This window comes from Pleurodeles waltl, chromosome 3_2, assembly GCF_031143425.1.
Source record: "Pleurodeles waltl isolate 20211129_DDA chromosome 3_2, aPleWal1.hap1.20221129, whole genome shotgun sequence".
Taxonomy (NCBI): Eukaryota; Metazoa; Chordata; class Amphibia; order Caudata; family Salamandridae; genus Pleurodeles; species Pleurodeles waltl.
Genome location: NC_090441.1, coordinates 199073657 through 199093616, shown reverse-complemented (window position 1 = coordinate 199093616; position 19960 = coordinate 199073657). Strand labels below are relative to the sequence as shown.

The 19960-nt window shown below is 44.9% G+C and overlaps 1 protein-coding gene across 2 annotated transcripts in view; it reads right to left on the bottom strand.

Annotated features, from left to right (window-relative positions):
• Positions 1 to 19960, bottom strand: part of PTPRN (protein tyrosine phosphatase receptor type N) — a 328193-nt gene that overhangs the window by 35416 nt on the left and 272817 nt on the right. For both annotated transcript variants that reach the window (XM_069227162.1, XM_069227164.1), the window contains exons 20-21: positions 14860 to 14913; positions 14370 to 14434 (exon numbers count right to left, since the gene is read on the bottom strand). In XM_069227162.1, coding sequence (XP_069083263.1) covers positions 14370 to 14434; positions 14860 to 14913 — 119 coding nt within the window. The remainder of the gene's footprint in view (positions 1 to 14369; positions 14435 to 14859; positions 14914 to 19960) is intronic.

The following is a 19960-nucleotide window of genomic DNA, read 5'->3' as shown; positions in this document are numbered from 1 at the left end:
CCATGCTGAGGGGGATCGATTGGGCAGGCATAGCTGATCAGACATGTCCGCTGATAGGGGCAATCAAGTTGAGGGATGGCACAGTGGTTAACACACAAATCTCTATTAATGCGGCCTTCATGGAGTAATATTATTCCTTATATGCAGATGCATTGATAGGATCAAAAGGTTTCTTCATGAGCTTCTGCTCATTGGCTTGAATCGGCTCCTAAGAGCAGAACTGGATGAACCCCTTCAAACTGAAGAGATATGAGAAACTATAACCCAAATTGCCTGAAATGGCAACCTCTGGTACGGATGCCTTCTTGATATTAATTATGCTACCTCCAGTGTACATCTCTCCCAGAAACTCCTGGAAGTTTTTAATGAAGCAAAGGAGAAGGGCCAGCTCCAAGACTTGCTTTGTGAGGTGGTCATAGTAGTTCTCCCCAAACCTGGGCAGGAGCCCCTCAATGTCCGCTCACACATGCCACGATCCCTTGTAAACATAGACTATAAGATACTGGGGAATGTTCTGACCAATAGGCTGCTCCTGGTTGTTAACACCCTCGCACCTACAGACCAATTTGGTTTATACCCAACATCCAATGGCTACTTCATCTAACGAGGGCCACTTCGAGCGATACGGGGGAAGAAGTGGCAGTGTCGCTTGACATAGAAAAAGCTTTTGACACGCTGGGATGGGATTACTTACTGGTGGCGCTTGAGGAAATGGGCATCGGTCTGGGATATCCTAGCTGGATCCGCGCCCTCTATAACAATCCGACAGGAAGATTCAAAACAGGACGGTGGATCTATGACAGATTTGACATACATAGGGGTATCAGTCAGGGCTGCCGCTGTCACTGCTGATTTTTGCTCTGGTCACGGAGCCACTGGCTTGCAGACTGCACTTACGAGCACAGCACTGGGGAATCATGGCACACAAAGAACACCATATCATATCTTTACGCACATGACACCCTGATCTATCTGCGTGACGCCAGTGCCACAGTTCCAGCTCTGGTGCAGATACTGGAGGAACTATATCCGGCCTAAGGGTACATTGGTCTAAGTCTTACCTGTTTCCCCTTTACCGGGTCGCTGAGCACATCAGAGGCCCCTGCTGCAGTTTTGGCTGGAATGGCCCTGTGACACATTCAAGTACTTGGGTATACAGATCTATCACTCGCATAAAGAGCTTGCGGAGGGCAACGTTGGTAACACCCTAGACTCGATCCATAGATCCCTTCCTTTTTGGTCATCTTTGCTGTTATCCCGTTTGGGCCGGGTGGCAGTCTCCAAGATGCTTATCCTACCATGGCAAGTGTAGTTCTTTGCAGTGTTACTGCTTATGCTCCCCAAACGCTTCTTTATGGACCTCCATAGCCTCCTGAGAAAATGGAGCTGATATGGGGCTTGGGCAGGAGGCGGGTGGCGGTCTCCATATTCCAGGGACCGCTTCTTCAGGGGGGTCTTGGCGCCCACAACTATGGCCCAGATTTAAGAGGGCCTAGTGCCACTTTAGCGCCGCCTTAGCCTCACTTTTTTGACAATAAGGAGTCGCTAAGGTGGCCTTTTCCCAGTCCCAAATTTACAAAGTGGCGCAATGCATGCATTGCGCCACTTTGTAACCCTTTGCGCTACATTATGCCTGCGCCAGGCACAATGTATGCAAGGGGGGCATTCCCCTGTTAGGGGGGATGAAAAAATGGCGCAAATAAATGTAAGAGATTTCTTTGCGTCATTTGTTTCATCACTTTAATGCCAGCTCAGAAGGCGTTAGAAAGGGGCACGCCATTGTTTTCAATGGGGCTCTATGTACTGTTCAGGGTTAGCACCAAAATGTTGGCGCTAACCCTGAACAGTACATCAATAGCGTCGGAAATTCTGAGACTATTGCCCTCTACCCTGCGCCATGGTGCGCCATATTTTAAATACAGCGCACACATGGTGGTGGTAGTGGGCTGCAAGGGGCCGCAACAAAAGTGGCGCTGCATGTATTGTAGCACCACTTTCCTTAAACCTGGCCCTATGAGTTTTACTATGCCGCAGCTCAGCTGCAGTGGCCGATGTGCCTGCTGGAGACGTTCCCCTGCCCGGAGAGAGCTGCCATTGACCTACTTCTAGGCGTGGCACCCTCCGAACGAGACACATCAGATGAGGGTAACATATCATTGTGCCATGCAAATGTGCATGACAACAGTCTGTATCTCCCATACTCCCCACTGATCCCCATCTTGCAACTGGCGGCACTCCAGGAGGTGACCCAACACTGCAACATTTTGCCTTGGAGAGAGGCACAAACTGAACGGATGTGGGTCCTTTTCCTGGAGGGCGAACTACAATCCTTTCAGGAGATCATGGATACATATGGCTTAGCAGAAGGACAATTCCCGAGGTATTACACCATACAACAAGTGATCACTGCACTATGGGGACTGCACAGGGCTGGACGACAGGGCTAAAGAACGAAGGATGATGGACCTTCAAATGCATTTCACAGACAGTTTCTGGACTCCAGCGTTATACCATGTAAAGGAGGTTTCACGTAACCCATGATTCCGCTACACACAATTTCATTACTTACTTCAGGCATACGTCGCACCGAAACTCACACAACGCATGTTTCTAACAGCATCGCCTGAATACCCCAGATGTAGAAGACTTGATGCAGGTTTTTACCACATGGTCTGGGAGTCCTCAGTAGTGCAGCAGGCCTAGGAGAAAGTCATTGGCATTACCTCCTCTCTAGCAGAGCACATAGTACTGGCCTCACTAGAATCACGCCTACTCGGTCTTAGACCCAAGACTAAGGGAGATAAGTACTTCCATAACTTCATTGATCTACCTTTATATGCTTTAGACAGCAAATTGCGATGCCCTGGAAGACACATGCAGCCCCTGATATACACTGCTGGCTCTCCGCAGTGCTGAAAAGCTGAGCTGGACGTATTCAGGGGGATACCAGAGATGGGCGCTGGGATACGTACATTAGAAACCTAGAGGCTAAGAATGACACATGACCGCCTTGAACGCTACCCTAGGTCCTTACGACCAATAGTGCAGCGCCTATGTGAGCCATCACAGCACGAGAGGCAGTGGGTCCGTTCCAAAGTCAGTTAACCTCTTAGCTGCTGGGCCGTTTCCCTCCCCCCAGTACTGAGCCCTTTTTTGCTATTTAGGGTAGTTCGCGCTTAGGCCTTCATAACTTTTTGTCCACATAAGCTATCCACGCCAAATTTGCATCCTTTTTTCCAACATCCTAGGGATTCTAATGGTACCCAGAGTTTGTGGTTTCCCCTGGAGGAGACCAAGAAATTAGCCAAAATACGGTGAAAATTTAGTTTTTCCCAAAAAAATTGGAAAAAAGGGCTGCTGAAGAAGGCTTGTGGTTTTTTTTCCCTGAAAATGGCATCAACAAAGGGTTTCTGGTGCTACAATCACCATATTCCCACCTTTCAGGAACAGGCAAACTTGAATCAGAAAACCACATTTTTCAGCACAAATTTGGCATTTTACTGGGACATACCCCATTTTTACAATTTTTTATGCTTTCAGCCTCTTTCCAGTTAGTGACAGGAATGGGTGTGAAACCAATGCTGGATCCCGGAAAGCTAAACATTTCTGAAAAGTAGATAAAATTCTGAATTCAGCAAGGGGTCATTTGTGAAGATCCTTCAAGGTTTTCCTACAGAAAATAAGAGCTAAAATAAAAAAATATTGAAATTGAGCTGAAAACAACAGCCATTTTTCTTTATGTTTTACTCTGTAACTTTTTCCTGCGATGTCACATTTTTTAAAGCAGTATACAGTTATGTCTGCTGGACTCTTCTGGTTGCAGGGATATATAGGGCTTGTAGGTTCATCAAGAACCCTAGGTACCCAGACCCAATAAATGAGCTGCACCCTGCAGTTGGTTTTTATTCTATACTGGGTATACAGCAATTCATTTGCTGAAATATGAAGAGTGAAAAATAGGTATCAAAAAAACCTTTGCATTTCCAAAATGGGCTCAAGATAAGGTTTTGAGGAGCAGTGGTTATTTGCACATCTCTGAATTCCGGGGTGCCCATACTAGCATGTGAATTGCAGGGCATTTCTCAAATAGATGTCTTTTTTACACACTCTCTTATATTTGGAAGGAAAAAATGTAGAGAAAGATATGGGGCAATAACACTTGTTTTGCTATTCTATGTTCCCCCAAGTCTCCCGATAAAAATGATACCTCACTTGTGTGGGTAGGCCTAGCGCACGCAACAGGAAATCTCCCAAAACACAACGTGGACACATCCCATTTTTTTGACAGAAAACAGAGGTGTTTTTTGCAAAGTGCCTACCTGTAGATTTTGGCCTCTAGCTCAGCCGGCACCTAGGGAAACCTACAAAACCTGTGCATTTTTTAAAACTAGAGACCTAGGGGAATCCAAGGGTGACTTGTGGGGCTCTGACCAGGTTCTGTTACCCAGAATCCTTTGCAAACCTCATAATTTGGCTAAAAAAACAAGTTTTCCACACATTTCGGTGACAGAAAGTTCTGGAATCTGAGAGGAGCCACAAATCTCTTTCCACCCAGCGTTCCCCCAAGTCTCCCGATAAAAATGATACCTCACTTGTGTGGGTAGGCCTAGCGCCCGCGACAGGAAATGCCCCAAAACACAACGTGGACACATCACATTGTTTCATAGAAAACAGTGCCTACCTGTGGATTTTGGCCTCTAGCTCAGCCGGCACCTGGGGAAACCTAGCAAACCAGCACATTTTTTAAAACTAGAAACCCAGGGGAATGGGGTGATGGGGTGACTTGTGGGGCTCTGACCAAGTTCTGTTACCCAGAATCCTTTGCAAACATCAAAATTTGGCCAAACAAAACACTTTTTCCTCTCATTTCGGTGAAAGAAAGTTCTGGAATCTGAGAGGAGCCACAAATGTCCTTCCACCCAGCGTTCCCCCAAGTCTCCCGAAAAAAATGGTACCTCACTTGTGTGGGTAGGCCTGGTGCCCGCGACAGGAATAGATCACACAACGGTCAATGTTGGTCCTTACATGAGGCAGCTGTTGACCCTGGGGTGTAGGCACTCAGGTGGGGTAGTGTTTTTATCAGGACAGGTGAGGAATCACTGGGTGGTAGGAATTTTGTGGATCCCAGCATATTCCTGTAGTTTGTGTGACAGAAATGCTAGAAAAATAGAGTTTTTATTCAACATTTCAGCTTTGCAGGGTATTCTGGGTAAGAAAACTTTGGGGAATCCACACAAGTCACACCTCTGTGGACTTCCCCAAATGTATAGTTTCCAGAAATGTTTGGGTTTAGTGTGTTTCTCTATATGGCCGCCGAACCCAGGACCAAAAACACAGGTGCCTGCCTTATAAAACCAGTTTGTTTTGCGATAGATAATTTTGATGTCTCCACAATACAATCTGGGCGGTGGAATTTGGGGCTGAACTAAATTGGGGAACTCCCAAGAGAGCACTCTCTCTCTCTGTTTGCCGCCCCATTCACCCGCTCTCTGGGTTGGGCTAACCCACTATTACCCCGTTGCACAAACAACTTGCGAAGGGACAGCAGGACTGTCCTCATCACCTCCCTCATAATGTACTGGAAGAGGAGTTATCGAATGGGACTCCTCCGACTGAAAAATCACTCCCAGAGTCTGCGCCACTGTCCTATCCCTCAGATGCTGTCTCAGTATCTGATCTTTCAGTCTCTGATCCTATATCAGAGTTGTCCTCTATAACCCGAGTGCCGGCAGCAGTCATCCATCAAGATGCCATCTCTGCTATTGGCTAAACTGTTGCTCTAAAACACTAGCCTACGTAGACAGTCACAAAATCGATGGTGTGTGTGAGATACGTGCAACAGTAGAGGCCACCTTACCTGCGCTTCTTCCCTCAATCAGCACGTTCTTTCAAGACACTCAAAAAACACCTTGTCACATACCATTCGTCACAGTCTTTAGCACCTCCTGCGCCCAGTCCAACAATCATTATTGGTGCTCCCACTCCCTCCTCCTCGGATTCCCTCATTACCACCCAGCAAAAGTGCCCTTCATCTCTCCATAGCCACCCTCCACCCCACACATACATTTCATTTGTATTATAGCGCAGGTAATGGCTGACTTTACTAATGTACTCAGCTATTTACATAAAATACAGATTTGCTCTTTGCAGTAGGCATATAAACCTTCTCGCTTCTTTATGGCACTAAAACTGCCACTAGACAAGTCTGACTCTTTTGTAGCAGAAACATAATCACAATACTTAGTTGACTTTTTTATTGCTGCCTAAAAGATACAGTTGAAAAGCGTCAGTTGAAGCATTGCTTTAAAGACGCAAGCTGCAACTGCAAGACAACTGGTGGCAAATATATATATATATATATATATATATATATATATATATATATATATCACTTTTATATGTGGGTCTGGTTCTCCTGGGCGCCGATCGCAGCCCCCAGGGAAACCACACACGTATTGACAAAAGTGATATGGAAAATGTCACTTACCCAGTGTACATCTGTTCGTGGCATTAGTCGCTGCAGATTCACATGCTGTGCACATCCCGCCATCTGGTGTTGGGCTCGGAGTGTTACAAGTTGTTTTTCTTCGAAGAAGTCTTTTCGAGTCACGAGACCGAGGGACTCCTCCCATTTCGACTCCATTGCGCATGGGCGTCGACTCCATCTTAGATTGTTTTCCCCGCAGAGGGTGAGGTAGGAGTTGTGTATGCTAGTAATAGTGCCCATGCAATGGAGTGAATGCGTATGTACATAATGAAGTTTAAAGTAATATATTTACAAATGTACAAATGTTTAAGATCTACTTCTAAACGGCTACAGGCTCCCGGGGAGGCGGGTGGGCGCATGTGAATCTGCAGCGAATAATGCCACAAACAGATGTACACTGGGTAAGTGACATTTTCCGTTCGATGGCATGTGTAGCTGCAGATATACATGCTGTGCATAGACTAATAAGCAGTTATCTCCCCAAAAGCGGTGGTTCAGCCTGTAGGAGTTGAAGTAGTTTGAAATAATGTTCTTAGTACAGCTTGACCTACTGTTGCTTGTTGTGCAGTTAACACATCTACACAGTAGTGCTTGGTAAATGTATGAGGCGTAGACCATGTTGCTGCCTTACATATTTCGTTCATTGGAATATTTCCTAGAAAGGCCATGGTAGCACCTTTCTTTCTGGTTGAGTGTGCCTTTGGTGTAATAGGCAGTTCTCTTTTAGCTTTAAGGTAGCATGTTTGAATGCACTTAACTATCCATCTAGCGATGCCTTGTTTTGAAATTGGATTTCCTGTATGAGGTTTTTGAAAGGCGATAAATAGTTGTTTTGTCTTTCGAATTAGTTTTGTTCTGTCAATGTAGTACATTAGTGCTCTTTTGATGTCTAATGTATGTAGAGCTCTTTCAGCTACAGAATCTGGCTGTGGGAAGAACAATGGTAAATGCTTGAATTTCACTCACTCTTCTTAGAGATGTGATGGCAATTAAAAATGCAACTTTCCACGTTAAGTATTGCATTTCACAAGAGTGCATGGGCTCAAAAGGTGGACCCATGAGTCGTGTTAAGACAATGTTGAGGTTCCATGAAGGAACCGGTGGTGTTCTTGGTGGTATAATTCTCTTTAGGCCTTCCATAAACGCTTTTATGACTGGTATCCTAAATAATGAAGTTGAGTGCGTAATTTGCAGGTAAGCTGAAATTGCCGTAAGATGTATTTTAATGGAAGAGAAAGCTAGTTTAGATTTCTGCATATGTAGTAAGTATCCTACTATATCTTTTGCAGATGCGTGTAAAGGTTGAATTTGATTATTATGGCAGTAATAAACAAATATTTTCCACTTATTTGCATAATAGTGTCTAGTGGTAGGTTTTCTAGCCTGTTTTATGACCTCCATACATTCCTGTGTGAGGTCTAAGTGCCCGAATTCTAGGATTTCAGGAGCCAAATTGCTAGATTCAGCGATGCTGGATTTGGATGTCTGATCTGTTGTTTGTGTTGTGTTAACAGATCTGGTCTGTTTGGCAGTTTGATATGAGGTACTACCGAAAGGTCTAGTAGTGTTGTGTACCAAGGTTGCCTTGCCCATGTTGGTGCTATTAGTATGAGTTTGAGTTTGTTTTGACTCAACTTGTTTACTAGATATGGAAGAAGTGGGAGAGGGGGAAAAGCGTACGCAAATATCCCTGACCAGTTCATCCATAGTGCATTGCCCTGAGACTGATGTTGTGGGTACCTGGATGCGAAGTTTTGGCATTTTGAGTTTTCTTTTGTTGCAAATAGATCTATTTGTGGCGTTCCCCACATTCTGAAGTAAGTGTTCAGTATTTGGGGGTGAATTTCTTATTCGTGGGTCTGTTGGTGATCCCGAGAGAGATTGTCTGCTAACTGATTCTGAATCCCTGGAATAAATTGTGCTATTAGGCGAATGTGGTTGTGAATCGCCCAATGCCATATTTTTTGTGTTAGGAGACACAACTGTGTTGAGTGTGTTCCTTCCTGTTTGTTTAGGTAATACATTGTTGTCATGTTGTCTGTTTTGACAAGAGTGTATTTGTGGGTTATTATGGGTTGAAGTGCTTTCAGAGCTAGAAATACCGCTAACAGTTCTAAGTGGTTTATATGAAACTGTTTTTGCTGAATGTCCCATTGTCCTTGGATGCTGTGCTGATTGTAGTGTGCTCCCCACCCTGTCATGGATGCATCTGTCGTTATTACGTATTGTGGCACTGGGTCTTGAAAAGGCCGCCCTTGGTTTAAATTTATACTGTTCCACCATTGAAGCGAGATGTATGTTTGGCGGTCTATCAACACCAGATCTAGAAGTTGACCCTGTGCCTGTGACCACTGTGATGCTAGGCACTGTTGTAAGGGCCGCATGTGCAACCTTGCGTTTGGGACAATGGCTATGCATGAGGACACCATGCCTAGGAGTTTCATTACTAATTTGAACTGTATCTTTTGGTTTGGATACATGGCTTGTATGACATTTTGGAATGTTTGGACTCTTTGTGGACTTGGAGTGGCAATTCCTTTTACTGTGTTGATTGTTGCTCCTAGGTATTGCTGTGTTTGACACGGCAGAAGGTGTGACTTTGAGTAATTGATTGAGAAACCTAGTTTGTGTAGGGTTTCTATGACGTAATTTGTGTGTTGTGAACACTGTTTTTGCGTGTTGGTTTTGATTAACCAATTGTCTAGGTACGGGAACACATGTATTTGCTGCCTTCTGATATGTGCAGCTACTACTGCTAGACATTTTGTAAAAACTCTTGGCGCAGTTTTTATTCCGAATGGCAACACTTTGAATTGGTAATGTATCCCTTGGAATACAAACCTTAGGTACTTCCTGTGTGAAGGATGTATTGGTATATGGAAATATGCATCCTTTAGATCCAGTGTTGTCATGTAGTCTTGTTGTTTGAGCAGTGGGATTACTTCTTGTAATGTAACCATGTGAAAATGGTCTGATTTGATGTATGTATTTAATATTCTGAGATCTAGTATAGGTCTTAGTGTTTTGTCTTTTTTTGGGTATCAGAAAGTACAGTGAGTAAACTCCTGTGTTTAGTTCTTGTTTTGGTACTAATTCTATTGCTTCTTTTTGGAGCAATGCTTGAACTTCTAATCCTAGAAGATTTATATGTTGTTTCGAGATACTGTGTGTTTTCGGTGGGACTGTTGGAGGGAATTCGCGAAATTCTATGCAATAACCATGCTGGATAATTGCTAGTACCCAAGTATCTGTTGTTATCTCCTCCCAATGTTTGTAAAATTGGCTTAATCTTCCCCCCACAGGTGTTATGTGATGGGGATGTGTGACTAGTGAGTCACTGCTTATTTTGAGGACTTTTGGGGCTTTGGAATTTTCCTCTACCTCTTTGGAATTGTCCCCCTCTATATTGCCCCCGAAAACTTCCCCGCTGATATTGGCTTTGGTAAGTGGGCCTTGTTTGTGATGTTGTGGTTTCTGTAGGTTGTCCTCGAAACCCTCCCCTAAAAGGTGTTTTGCGAAAGGTGCCTCTGCTCTGCGGGGAGTAGAGTGCGCCCATGGCTTTTGCCGTATCAGTGTCTTTTTTGAGTTTCTCAATAGCAGTGTCGACTTCCGGCCCAAACAACTGCTGTTCATTAAATGGCATATTTATCACAGCTTGTTGAATTTCCGGCTTGAAACCTGACGTGCGGAGCCATGCGTGCCTTCTTATTGTTATTGCAGTATTTACTGTCCTTGCAGCCGTATCTGCTGCATCCATTGAAGACCGTATCTGATTATTAGAGATACTTTGTCCTTCTTCTACCACTTGTTGTGCTCTTTTTTGGAACTCCTTGGGTAAGTGTTGCATCTCATCCCAGTGAGCTCTGTCATATCTTGCCAAAGTGCTTGTGAATTGGCAATGCGCCATTGGTTTGCTGCTTGTGCTGCAACCCTTTTGCCCGCAGCATCAAATTTGCGACTCTCTTTGTCTGGAGGTGGTACGTCTCCCGAGGTATGAGAGTTTGCTCTCTTACGAGCTGCCCCGACAACTACTGAGTCTGGAGTTAACTGCGTTGTAATATAAACAGGATCTGTTGGCGGTGGCTTGTACTTTTTCTCCACCCTTGGAGTTATGGCTCGGCCTTTAACAGGCTCCTGAAAGATTTGTTTTGAATGTTTGAGCATTCCTGGGAGCATAGGTAGTCTTTGGTACTGGCTGTGAGTGGAGGATAGCGTGTTAAACAAAAAGTCATCCTCAATTGGTTCGGAATGCAAGGTGACGTTATGGAAAGCAGCTGCCCTTGCGATCACCTGTGTGTAAGATGTACTGTCCTCAGGAGGGGACGGCCTGGCAGGGTACGAGTCTGGGCTGTTGTCCGATAAAGAGCATCGTAAAGGTCCCATGCATCGGGATCATCTTGACTCATGGCAGTATGAGTCAGGGAGTGCATCAGTGGAGGAGTTGCTACTGGTGATGTGTGCACTGATGGTGTTGGAGAAGGTGGTGGAGTTGTTTTCTTTGCCACCTTTGCCTGTGGCTCCTTGTCCTTTTCGTGAAAGGCAAGTTTTCTTTTTGTTTTAATTGGAGGAAGAGTGGTTATCTTCCCTGTGTCTTGATGAATGTGGAGCCTCCTTTGAGTATAGTCTGGCTCTACAGCTTGAAGTTCCTCTCCAAATCTATGTTTTTTCATTTGTGAGGCTAATCCTTGTTCCTCTGTATAGGAACCTGTTCTCGGCTCCGAGGCTGGATGTTTCGGAACCAAAACTTTTTCGGAGGTCTTTTTAGGCTCCGAAGAAACCTTTGTAATTTTCGGCGTGGTGGTGTCTCAGTGCCGAATTTGTTCGGTGGCGCTGTCACGGTGCCGAGATTTCTCAGAGCCGATGTCTCGGGTCCGAGATTGCTGTGTGGCGGTATCTCGACCGGAGTCGGATGACTTTGACACCAGCGTGCCCTTTTTCGGTGCCTTGGCTCGGTCACTGCTATTTTGGGTTAAGCCATGGCCTGTTGGCGGTGGCGTCCCCTGGGCTTTAGCGCTTTTCTCGTGAGTTTTTGTTTTCGACGTCTTACTCACGGTTTTCGGCGTTTCCTCGGATCGATCTCCTCAGAGTCCGACTCCTGGTTGGAGAATGTTTCTTCCTCCTCCTCGAAACGCTCTTGTCCTGTCGGCGCCAACGCCATTTGCAGTCTTCTTGCTCTTCGGTCCCTGAGTGTCTTCCTGGACCGAAACGCTCGACAGGCCTCACAAGTATCCTCCTTGTGTTCTGGTGACAAACACAAGTTACAGACCAGATGTTGATCTGTATATGGATACTTGTTATGGCATTCTGGACAGAAGCGGAATGGGGTCCGTTCCATCAGCCTTGAAGAGACACGTGGCCGGGCCGACCAGGCCCCGACGGGGATGGAAGAAAACCCCGAAGGGCCACCCGATGGCGGAAAAAAACAATCTAAAATGGAGTCGACGCCCATGCGCAATGGAGTCGAAATGGGAGGAGTCCCTCGGTCTCGTGACTCGAAAAGACTTCTTTGAAGAAAAACAACTTGTAACACTCCGAGCCCAACACCAGATGGCGGGATGTGCACAGCATGTGTATCTGCAGCTACACATGCCATCGAACATATATATATATATAGATCTATCTCTCTATACATATCTATCTACATAAGTGAAATCCCTGGTGTCTAGTGGTGTTTCCTGGCCCCCGATCGCAGGGCCAGGAAACACTTTCAGAAGGCCTCGTAAGAAAGGGGAGACTCTCCCCTTTCTTATGAGGCCTTCCCGAACGTGGGGAAGGCCGTTTGTGGCCGTTTTCCCCATTGGAGCAGGAAGCGGCCGCAAGGCCGCTTCCTGCTCCGATGGGGAAATCCACACAAAGGGGCGGGGGAGACACGGAAGAGCTTCCGTGTCTCCCAGGGAACAAAATAATAAAAAAAAATCCTCGGGTGCAACGCACCCAAGGATTTATTAAACCCTCCCTGGTGTCGGCCACTGGTCGTGACCCGCACCAGGGAGGTAGTGTGGGCGTCGGCCAGTGGCCGACGCCCGCACTTAAGAGGTTAAGGTACCACAAACACACCAACGTTGCCCCTCATGACCGTGGGTTCACCAGCCCCCCCAACGGGAAACCAAGGTTTGGTCCCCCACCATACACCGACCACCAACACTAAACTGCATGATCTTCTTATGTTTACAGGTGAGTAATAGACAACTAAGTGGGTTTCTGGTTGCCCTTCCCAATAGAATGTGTCCCTCGCGGCCTACTGTTTCACAACATCATATTGCACCCCAGACACGTGTAAGGGCGCTCTTCATTGCGACATTTTGCCGCACATCTGGCTGGGGGTGCGCCATGCCAAGTTACTGTGACTCCAGTGTTTTTGTTTATGACTATATTTATGCTGCGTAATCGTTAACAAGAAGCATCTTGGAACTGTCATCGCTATAGTTTCTTTCTACATATGCTAAAACCAATAAAGACGTTTAAAAAAAAAATCTTGGAATGGTATATTAAAATAAAATAACGGTGGTCATGTCATGCATTGTGCTTGGATGGTGATGCATGTATGTGTGTACATCATCACACTGGGCCGGTGTTGCGTCACACTGCATATGTGCGCATGTGTGATGACACACGCAACTGTATGCACGTGCATATGTCATCACACTATGGCCAAGATTCACAAAGGTTTTGTATCGGGTTTGCGTCACTTTTGTAACTCAAACCCAATGCAAAACCATTTGGGAGAATAACAAACCAACATATATTGGTATTAACATTTGTTTGTATGGAAAAGTAACGCAAACTACATTATTTTGCGTTAAGGGGACGTTACATGGGTGAGACATGGCTGTATCTGTGCAACCACCCATACTTTTTAACATTCAACCCTATTCTCTAACATCAGTAGACGTAGTTTTGCGCCAAAAATTAAAGCCTTTTGAAAGCAGGTGTTAAATGGAGAAATATTTTCATTTCTCCTTGCTTTTCCGACTTGGAGTGTGCGCTTCACTGTGCAGCACACATACCAAGCAGGAAAGGGTTTAAAGTGAGTCTAAGCATAGGAGTTTGTACTCAAAAGGTGTCCTTCCAGTACAAAACCTAAGCTAGACTTGCGCACACACCCTAGCGTGTCTGCATTACAAGCAGGATTGTTTTAGTGCAGAAGAAGACACCGTCTTGAACAAAAACAGTCCTCAGAGGCATTCTCCTCCTTCTTCGTGTGCTGCCATACCAGCACACGTAAAAAGAGGAAATAATGAGGAGAAATAAACATTTATCTTCGTTATGCCTCTTTTTTGAAGGCGTACCATTCTGACGCATACCAAGGGTTACTATTCTTAGTAAATGTGGTAATGCGCCAAAATCCATGGGTGGAGGTGTGAGAATGCCCACACTCCACCCATGGAACAATTTCCCAATGTAGAGTAACACAAGGCAGCGCCTTACGCACCCTTGCTTGACTCTAGATTTGTGAAGCCACGCAGACCCACACAAGGTCACTTTGTATGGCTTAGTAAATCTGATTTAAGGGCACGCCTTGCGTCATGCTGTGTGACGCAAGGGCACTGAAAGCCCTTAGTAAATCTGGGCCTCTGTATATGGCAATGGATGCAAGATTTTGGCTGAGGGGGAATCTGGCATTTTTTTTTGGCAGATGGCGTGTTACGACCAACCTTTGAATGATAATCACAGCCTTAAGAAAGTGGTTGTCTTCAGTAAATGTCAACCAGTGTAACGTGGGGCTGGTGTGTTAGTTACAGGCAGAAGTGTCCTTGACGTTTAGTGGTACAGTTAACTATTCCTATGGAGCACCAAGAGAGAAGACTGCTTAGTCAGAGACTGAGACATTAAGACCATAAATATATAACACAGTGCAGCCCAGTATTGTACATTTCCTCACCTTTGGCCATTCGATTAAGAACCATGTCTATGAGGATGTAAGTTCCCGTCCTTCCGGCTCCTTCACTGAAACACAGCAGAAAGAGATTGTCAAGAGCATCCCAAAGCTAGGCAGGAAGTCAGAACTTGTTACATGTCCCAGTGTACCACCTCGAACCCTTCGCCGTACATACACCACATTGTACAGAATCCCAGACAGACACAGTCCTGCTCATCGTTCACCTGTCTCTGCTATCACGACCCTGCCCAAAGCTTCATAGGATGGTCGATGAGAGCAAACCCCAAATTAGACAGATTGGGAGGCAGGGAACTTTACACATTGCAGTGAAGGCCCTCCATCTCCATACCCTCAAAGACACCTTCTGAGGGTTGAGGCTGACCAAGCCTTCTACTGGACAGTATCCTTCAAGGAAACCTTTCTATGCAAATTACCATGAATCCTCCATTATGGAGTCTAAAATATTTTCCATGTAATGCCAGCTCAGTGTTACCTGCAGTGGACAATTATAGGACAGGAGCGGCCTCGATAACACTTGTTGACTTTCCTGGAATCAGAAGAAACAGAAGAATTTGTTAGGACAAGGGATATTTAATTGCAGTTCACACATTAGTTCATGCAATCATTCATGGTCTAAGACGGAGTTTTTGCTCGAACTGTCACAGATCACTTGATGAAGCAAAAATGAATCAGATGTGGAAGGTATGGCCTACCACACTGAGCAACGGCCTTATGACAGACCAAGAAAAGGGTAGGGTGACAGCTGTAAACTGATTTAACGCAAAGAAAAACTGCTTCAGGTATCTCACACACCTTTGGTTGGAGGTCATAACACTTCCCAACCCAAAGGACCACTATGGGGGTCATTCTGACAGGTGTCCCGCCGGTTTCCCGCTGCCCCAGGGAATCCTCCACGGCGGCGCTTCTTGCAGCGCCGCCATGGGGATTCCGACCCCCTTACCGCCATCCTGTTCCTGGCGGTTTTCGCCGCCAGGAACAGAATGGCGGTAACGGGTGTCGTGGGGCCCCTGGGGGCCCCTGCAGTGCCCATGCCAATGCCATGCCAATGCCATGCCATGCCAATGGCATGGGCACTGCAGGGGCCCCCTAACAGGGCCCCACTATGATTTTCAGTGTCTGCCAAGCAGACACTGAAAATCGCGACGGGTGCAACTGCACCCGTCGCACCCCTTCCACTCCGCCGGCTCCATTCGGAGCCGGCATCCTCATGGAAGGGGGTTTCCCGCTGGGCTGGCGGGCGGCCTTCTGGCGGTCGCCCGCCAGCCCAGCGGGAAACTCAGAATTACCGCGGCGGTCTTTTGACCGCGCAGCGGTATTCTGATGGCCGGACTTTGGCGGGCGGCCTCCGCCGCCCGCCAAAGTCAGAATGACCCCCTATGTGTAGGGATAATTTACAAGAAACCACATACCTAGAGGCAACTGGAAGTTCAAAGAGGAAGTGGAAACATTATTTGTAGCAGAATACAGAATGATAGAGCTCTATCATGAGGGTCCAAGGAATACTTTCTGATGAACAACAGGTATGAGGCCCACTTTGCGTATGTACTTGAAATAAATAAGGCAAAACCATTCGATACTTGATGCTTTCTTGATATAGTCCAGGACTCTGTTTCATTCATCCTCTTAAGCTGTGCTCCTGCAATACCTGTCTCCGATGGTCCCTGCACAGTGCACTCTCTATAACAGAAAACAGCATCTGTCCTCTGTTAACAATTTCAGCAACGAAAGCCAGATTGTAGTTGTCTACTGAAACCTTCTCGGGTGACATGAGTTGGTGGAATACAGCAGGAAGTGTCCTCTTCTTAGCCCCGCATGAGGTCTTGCTTTCACAAAGTTATGTACTGTTTCACCCTCATAGATTTATTCTGTATTAACCTGGACACTCCGACAATCAAATATGTCACTTAGCATCCTACATTTAACGTGCAAAGGAATAAAGGCCAGATGCACATGGATCTTTTTTCAGTTTGCATACAGCCCGATTTGCATAATCTGGCCGTTTGCAAATGAAAAAAGGAAAATGTTACTTACCAGTCGTGGCATGTAGTGCTGTAGATTCATATGCTGTGCATAAGCACACCATCTAGAGTTGGGTTCAGAGTAGTACAACTTGTTTTTGTTCGAGGAAAGTTTTCAAGTCACGTGGTCGAGTGACTCCTCTCGGTAATACTGCGCACGGGCATCAAGACCTTTGTTAGATTGTTTGTCCGCAAGCGGAAGAGTGAGGTAGTGAAAAGAGTATATAGTACTATATAAAAGATGTTATATATTAAATTGCAGTCAGTACACACTTCTGGGGAGGAGTAAGGGCGCATGTGAATCTGCAGCACTATATGCCACGAACAGATGTCTACTGGTAAGTAACATTTTCCGTTCAATGGCACGTGTAGCTGTAGATACACATGCTTTCCATAGACTGCAAAGCAGTCCCTCCATAAAGCAGTGGCTAGTGTGCAGGAGTTGCAATTGTTTGAAAAAGTGTCTTAAGTATAGCTTGTCCAACATTTGCCTGTTGTCTACACAATAATATTTTGTAAATCTGTGTGGTGTAGACCATGTTGCTGCTTTACAAATGTCTGTCAGAGGTATGTTACCTAGAAAGGCTATAGATGCACCCTTTTTCCTAGTGGAATGAGCTCTAGGCTGTACAGGTAAATGTTGCTTAGCTTTAGTATAGCTAGTTTGAAGGCATTTGACTATCCATCCAGCTATAGTTGTTTTAGATATAGGATCTCCTTTGAGTGGTAAGGAGAAAGCCACAAAAAGTTGTTTTGTTTTCCTAAAATATTTGTTCGTGTCTATATAGTACATAAGAGCTATTTTGACATCGAGATTATGTAGAGCTCTTTCTGCCACTGATTCTGGTTTTGGGAAGAAAACTGGCAATTCTTTTGTTTGATTAATATGAAATTTCAAAATGACTTTTGGAAAAAAAAATGTGATTTGTTCTTACTACAATCTTTTCTTTCTGAACCTGAAAGAAAGGTTCTTCTAAAGTTAAAGCCTGGAGCTCACTGAAACACCTAAGGGAGGTGATAGCAATTAAAAGGCTACTTTCCATGAAGGGAACTGTAGGGGGCGGGAGTGAAGTGGCTCAAACGGTGGAGCCAGGAGCCTTGAGTACAATGAAGGATTCCAAGATGGAGCTGGAGCAATCCTTGGTGGAATTATTATTTTTAGTCCTTTCATAAATGCTTTGATAACTGGAATTCTAATCAAGGAAACATGTTGTCTATTTTGCAGATATGCAGCTTTAGTGGCTAAATGTAAGCGAATAGACGTGTAGGATAAATGTGACTTTTTTAAATGTAATAAATATTGTACAATGTCCTGTACTGTTGGTTGAAGAGGGTCAATGTTTTTTGTTTGAGAATAACAAACAAAACGTTTCCATTTTGCTGCATAGCATTGTCTAGTTGTTGGTTTGCGTGCTTGTTTAAGGATATCCATACATTCTTGTGGTAAATGTAAATATCCAAATTCTATGACTTCAGGAGCCATATTGCTAGTTTGAGTGATTTGGGATTTGGATGTCTTATCTGTCCCTGTTTTTGTGTTAAAAGATCTGGTCTGTTGGGAAGTTTTTGATGAGGAACAACTGAGAGTTCCAAAAATGTTGTGTACCATGGTTGACCTGCCCATGTCGGGCCACTAAAATCATGTTGAGGGAAGATTGTTTTATCTTCCGGACTAGGAATGGTAAAAGTGGGAGAGGGGGAAAAGTGTAAGCAAATATCCCTGACCAAATCATCCAAAGAGCATTGCCCTTGGACTGAGGGTGTGGGTACCTGGAGGTGAAGTTTTGGCATTTTTTGTTTTGGTTTGTTGCGAACAGATCTATTTGAGGTGTTCCCCATTTTGTGAAGTATTGTTGAAGGACTTGCGGGTGGCCCACTTGTGTGTTTGTTGATGCATCCTGCCTAGCAGGTCTGCTAAATAATTGTCTGTCCCTGGGAGATATTGTGCCACTATGTGAATATGGTGACATATTCCATACTGATTGTGCTAGTTGGGACAGTTGTTGGGATTGTGCCCCCACCCCTCCCGTTTCTAGAGATAGTACATGGCAGTCATATAGCAACACTGTTTTGTGTTACAGTTGTGGAAGAAATGCTTTCATTGCCAAGAATATTGCTTGCAGTTTGAGGTAATTGATATGAAGAGACCAGTGAGTGTTCTCCCATATTCCCTGAGCTGTTAGGTTGAGGAGATGAGCTCCCCAACCGTTGTTTGAGGCATCCTCTGTGAGAGTGATCTGAGGCACAGGGTCTACAATGGGCCGCCTTTTCGTAAGGTTTGTGATATTCCACCAATGTAGCAAGAGAAGTCTGGCGGTCCAACAACACTAGATCTTCCATTTGACCCTGTGCCTGAGACCATTGACAAGAGAGACATTGTTGAAGGGGACGCATATGAAGTCTGGCATGAGGCACTATGGCAGGCCAAGATGGCATCATCCTTAACTGTTTCATAACAGTTCTTACTGTGTATGCTTGGTTCTGTTTTAATGTTGCAATTAATGTTTAAAAAGCCTGGATCCTGTTTTGGTTGGGAAATGCTATTCCCAATTCTGTACTGAGGTTAGCTCCTAGATATGGTTGTGTTTGCAGAGGTTGAAGATGAGATGTGACGTAGTTTATGGTGAATCCTAGAGAATATAGGAGGCGTATTGTAGTTTGAGAATGCTTTTGACAATGTAGGAATAAATTGGCTTTGATGAGCCAATCGTCCAGATAAGGGAAAACATGAATTTGTTTTCTTTTGAGACGTGCTGCAACTATTGTGAGGCATTTTGTGACTACTCTGGGAGCAGTTGTGACTCCAAAGGGTAACACTTTGAATTGGTAATGTTTTTCTGCTACAACAAATCTTAGGTATTTTCTGTGTGCAGGATAAATGGGAATGTGAAAGTAAGCGTCCTTTAGATCTAGGGCTGTCATGAAGTCTCCTACATGTAATAGAGGAATAACATAATGAAGAGTGACGATGTGAAAATGTTCTGAAAGGATGTACCGGTTTAAGAGTCTGAGATCTAATATTGGTCCGAGAGACCCATCTTTTTTGGGAATTAGAAAATACAGGGAGTAAACTCCTGTTCCTTGGTATTGCAATGGTATTGGTTCTATAGCCCCTTTTAGAAGAAGGGAATTGACTTTCTCTTTGAGAAGAGTTAAATTATCTTTTGAGAGTTTGTATGTACGAGGGGGTATATTTTTGTGGAGAGGAAATGAGCTCCAAACAATAACCATTTTGGATCATTTGAAGAACCCACTGTGGTAATTTGAGTCCATTGGAGGTAAAAGAGTTGTAATCTTCCCCCTACAAGAGTGATGTGATTTAGTTTTGTGTTTGTTAAGTCGTTGTTTAGTGACGGATGAGGAACCTTTAGATGTAGATGGTTTCCTATTCCTTTTTTTGTTTCCTTTATATGATCCTCTAAAATAGCCTCTGGTGTATTGAGAGATGGGTTTAGTTTTATTTGTGGCTTGTTCTTGGAATGATGACCTAAATCCTCTACTAAGCCCTGCACAATGAAAATGACTCCTATGTGACTTGGCCTGTAAAGCTCCCAT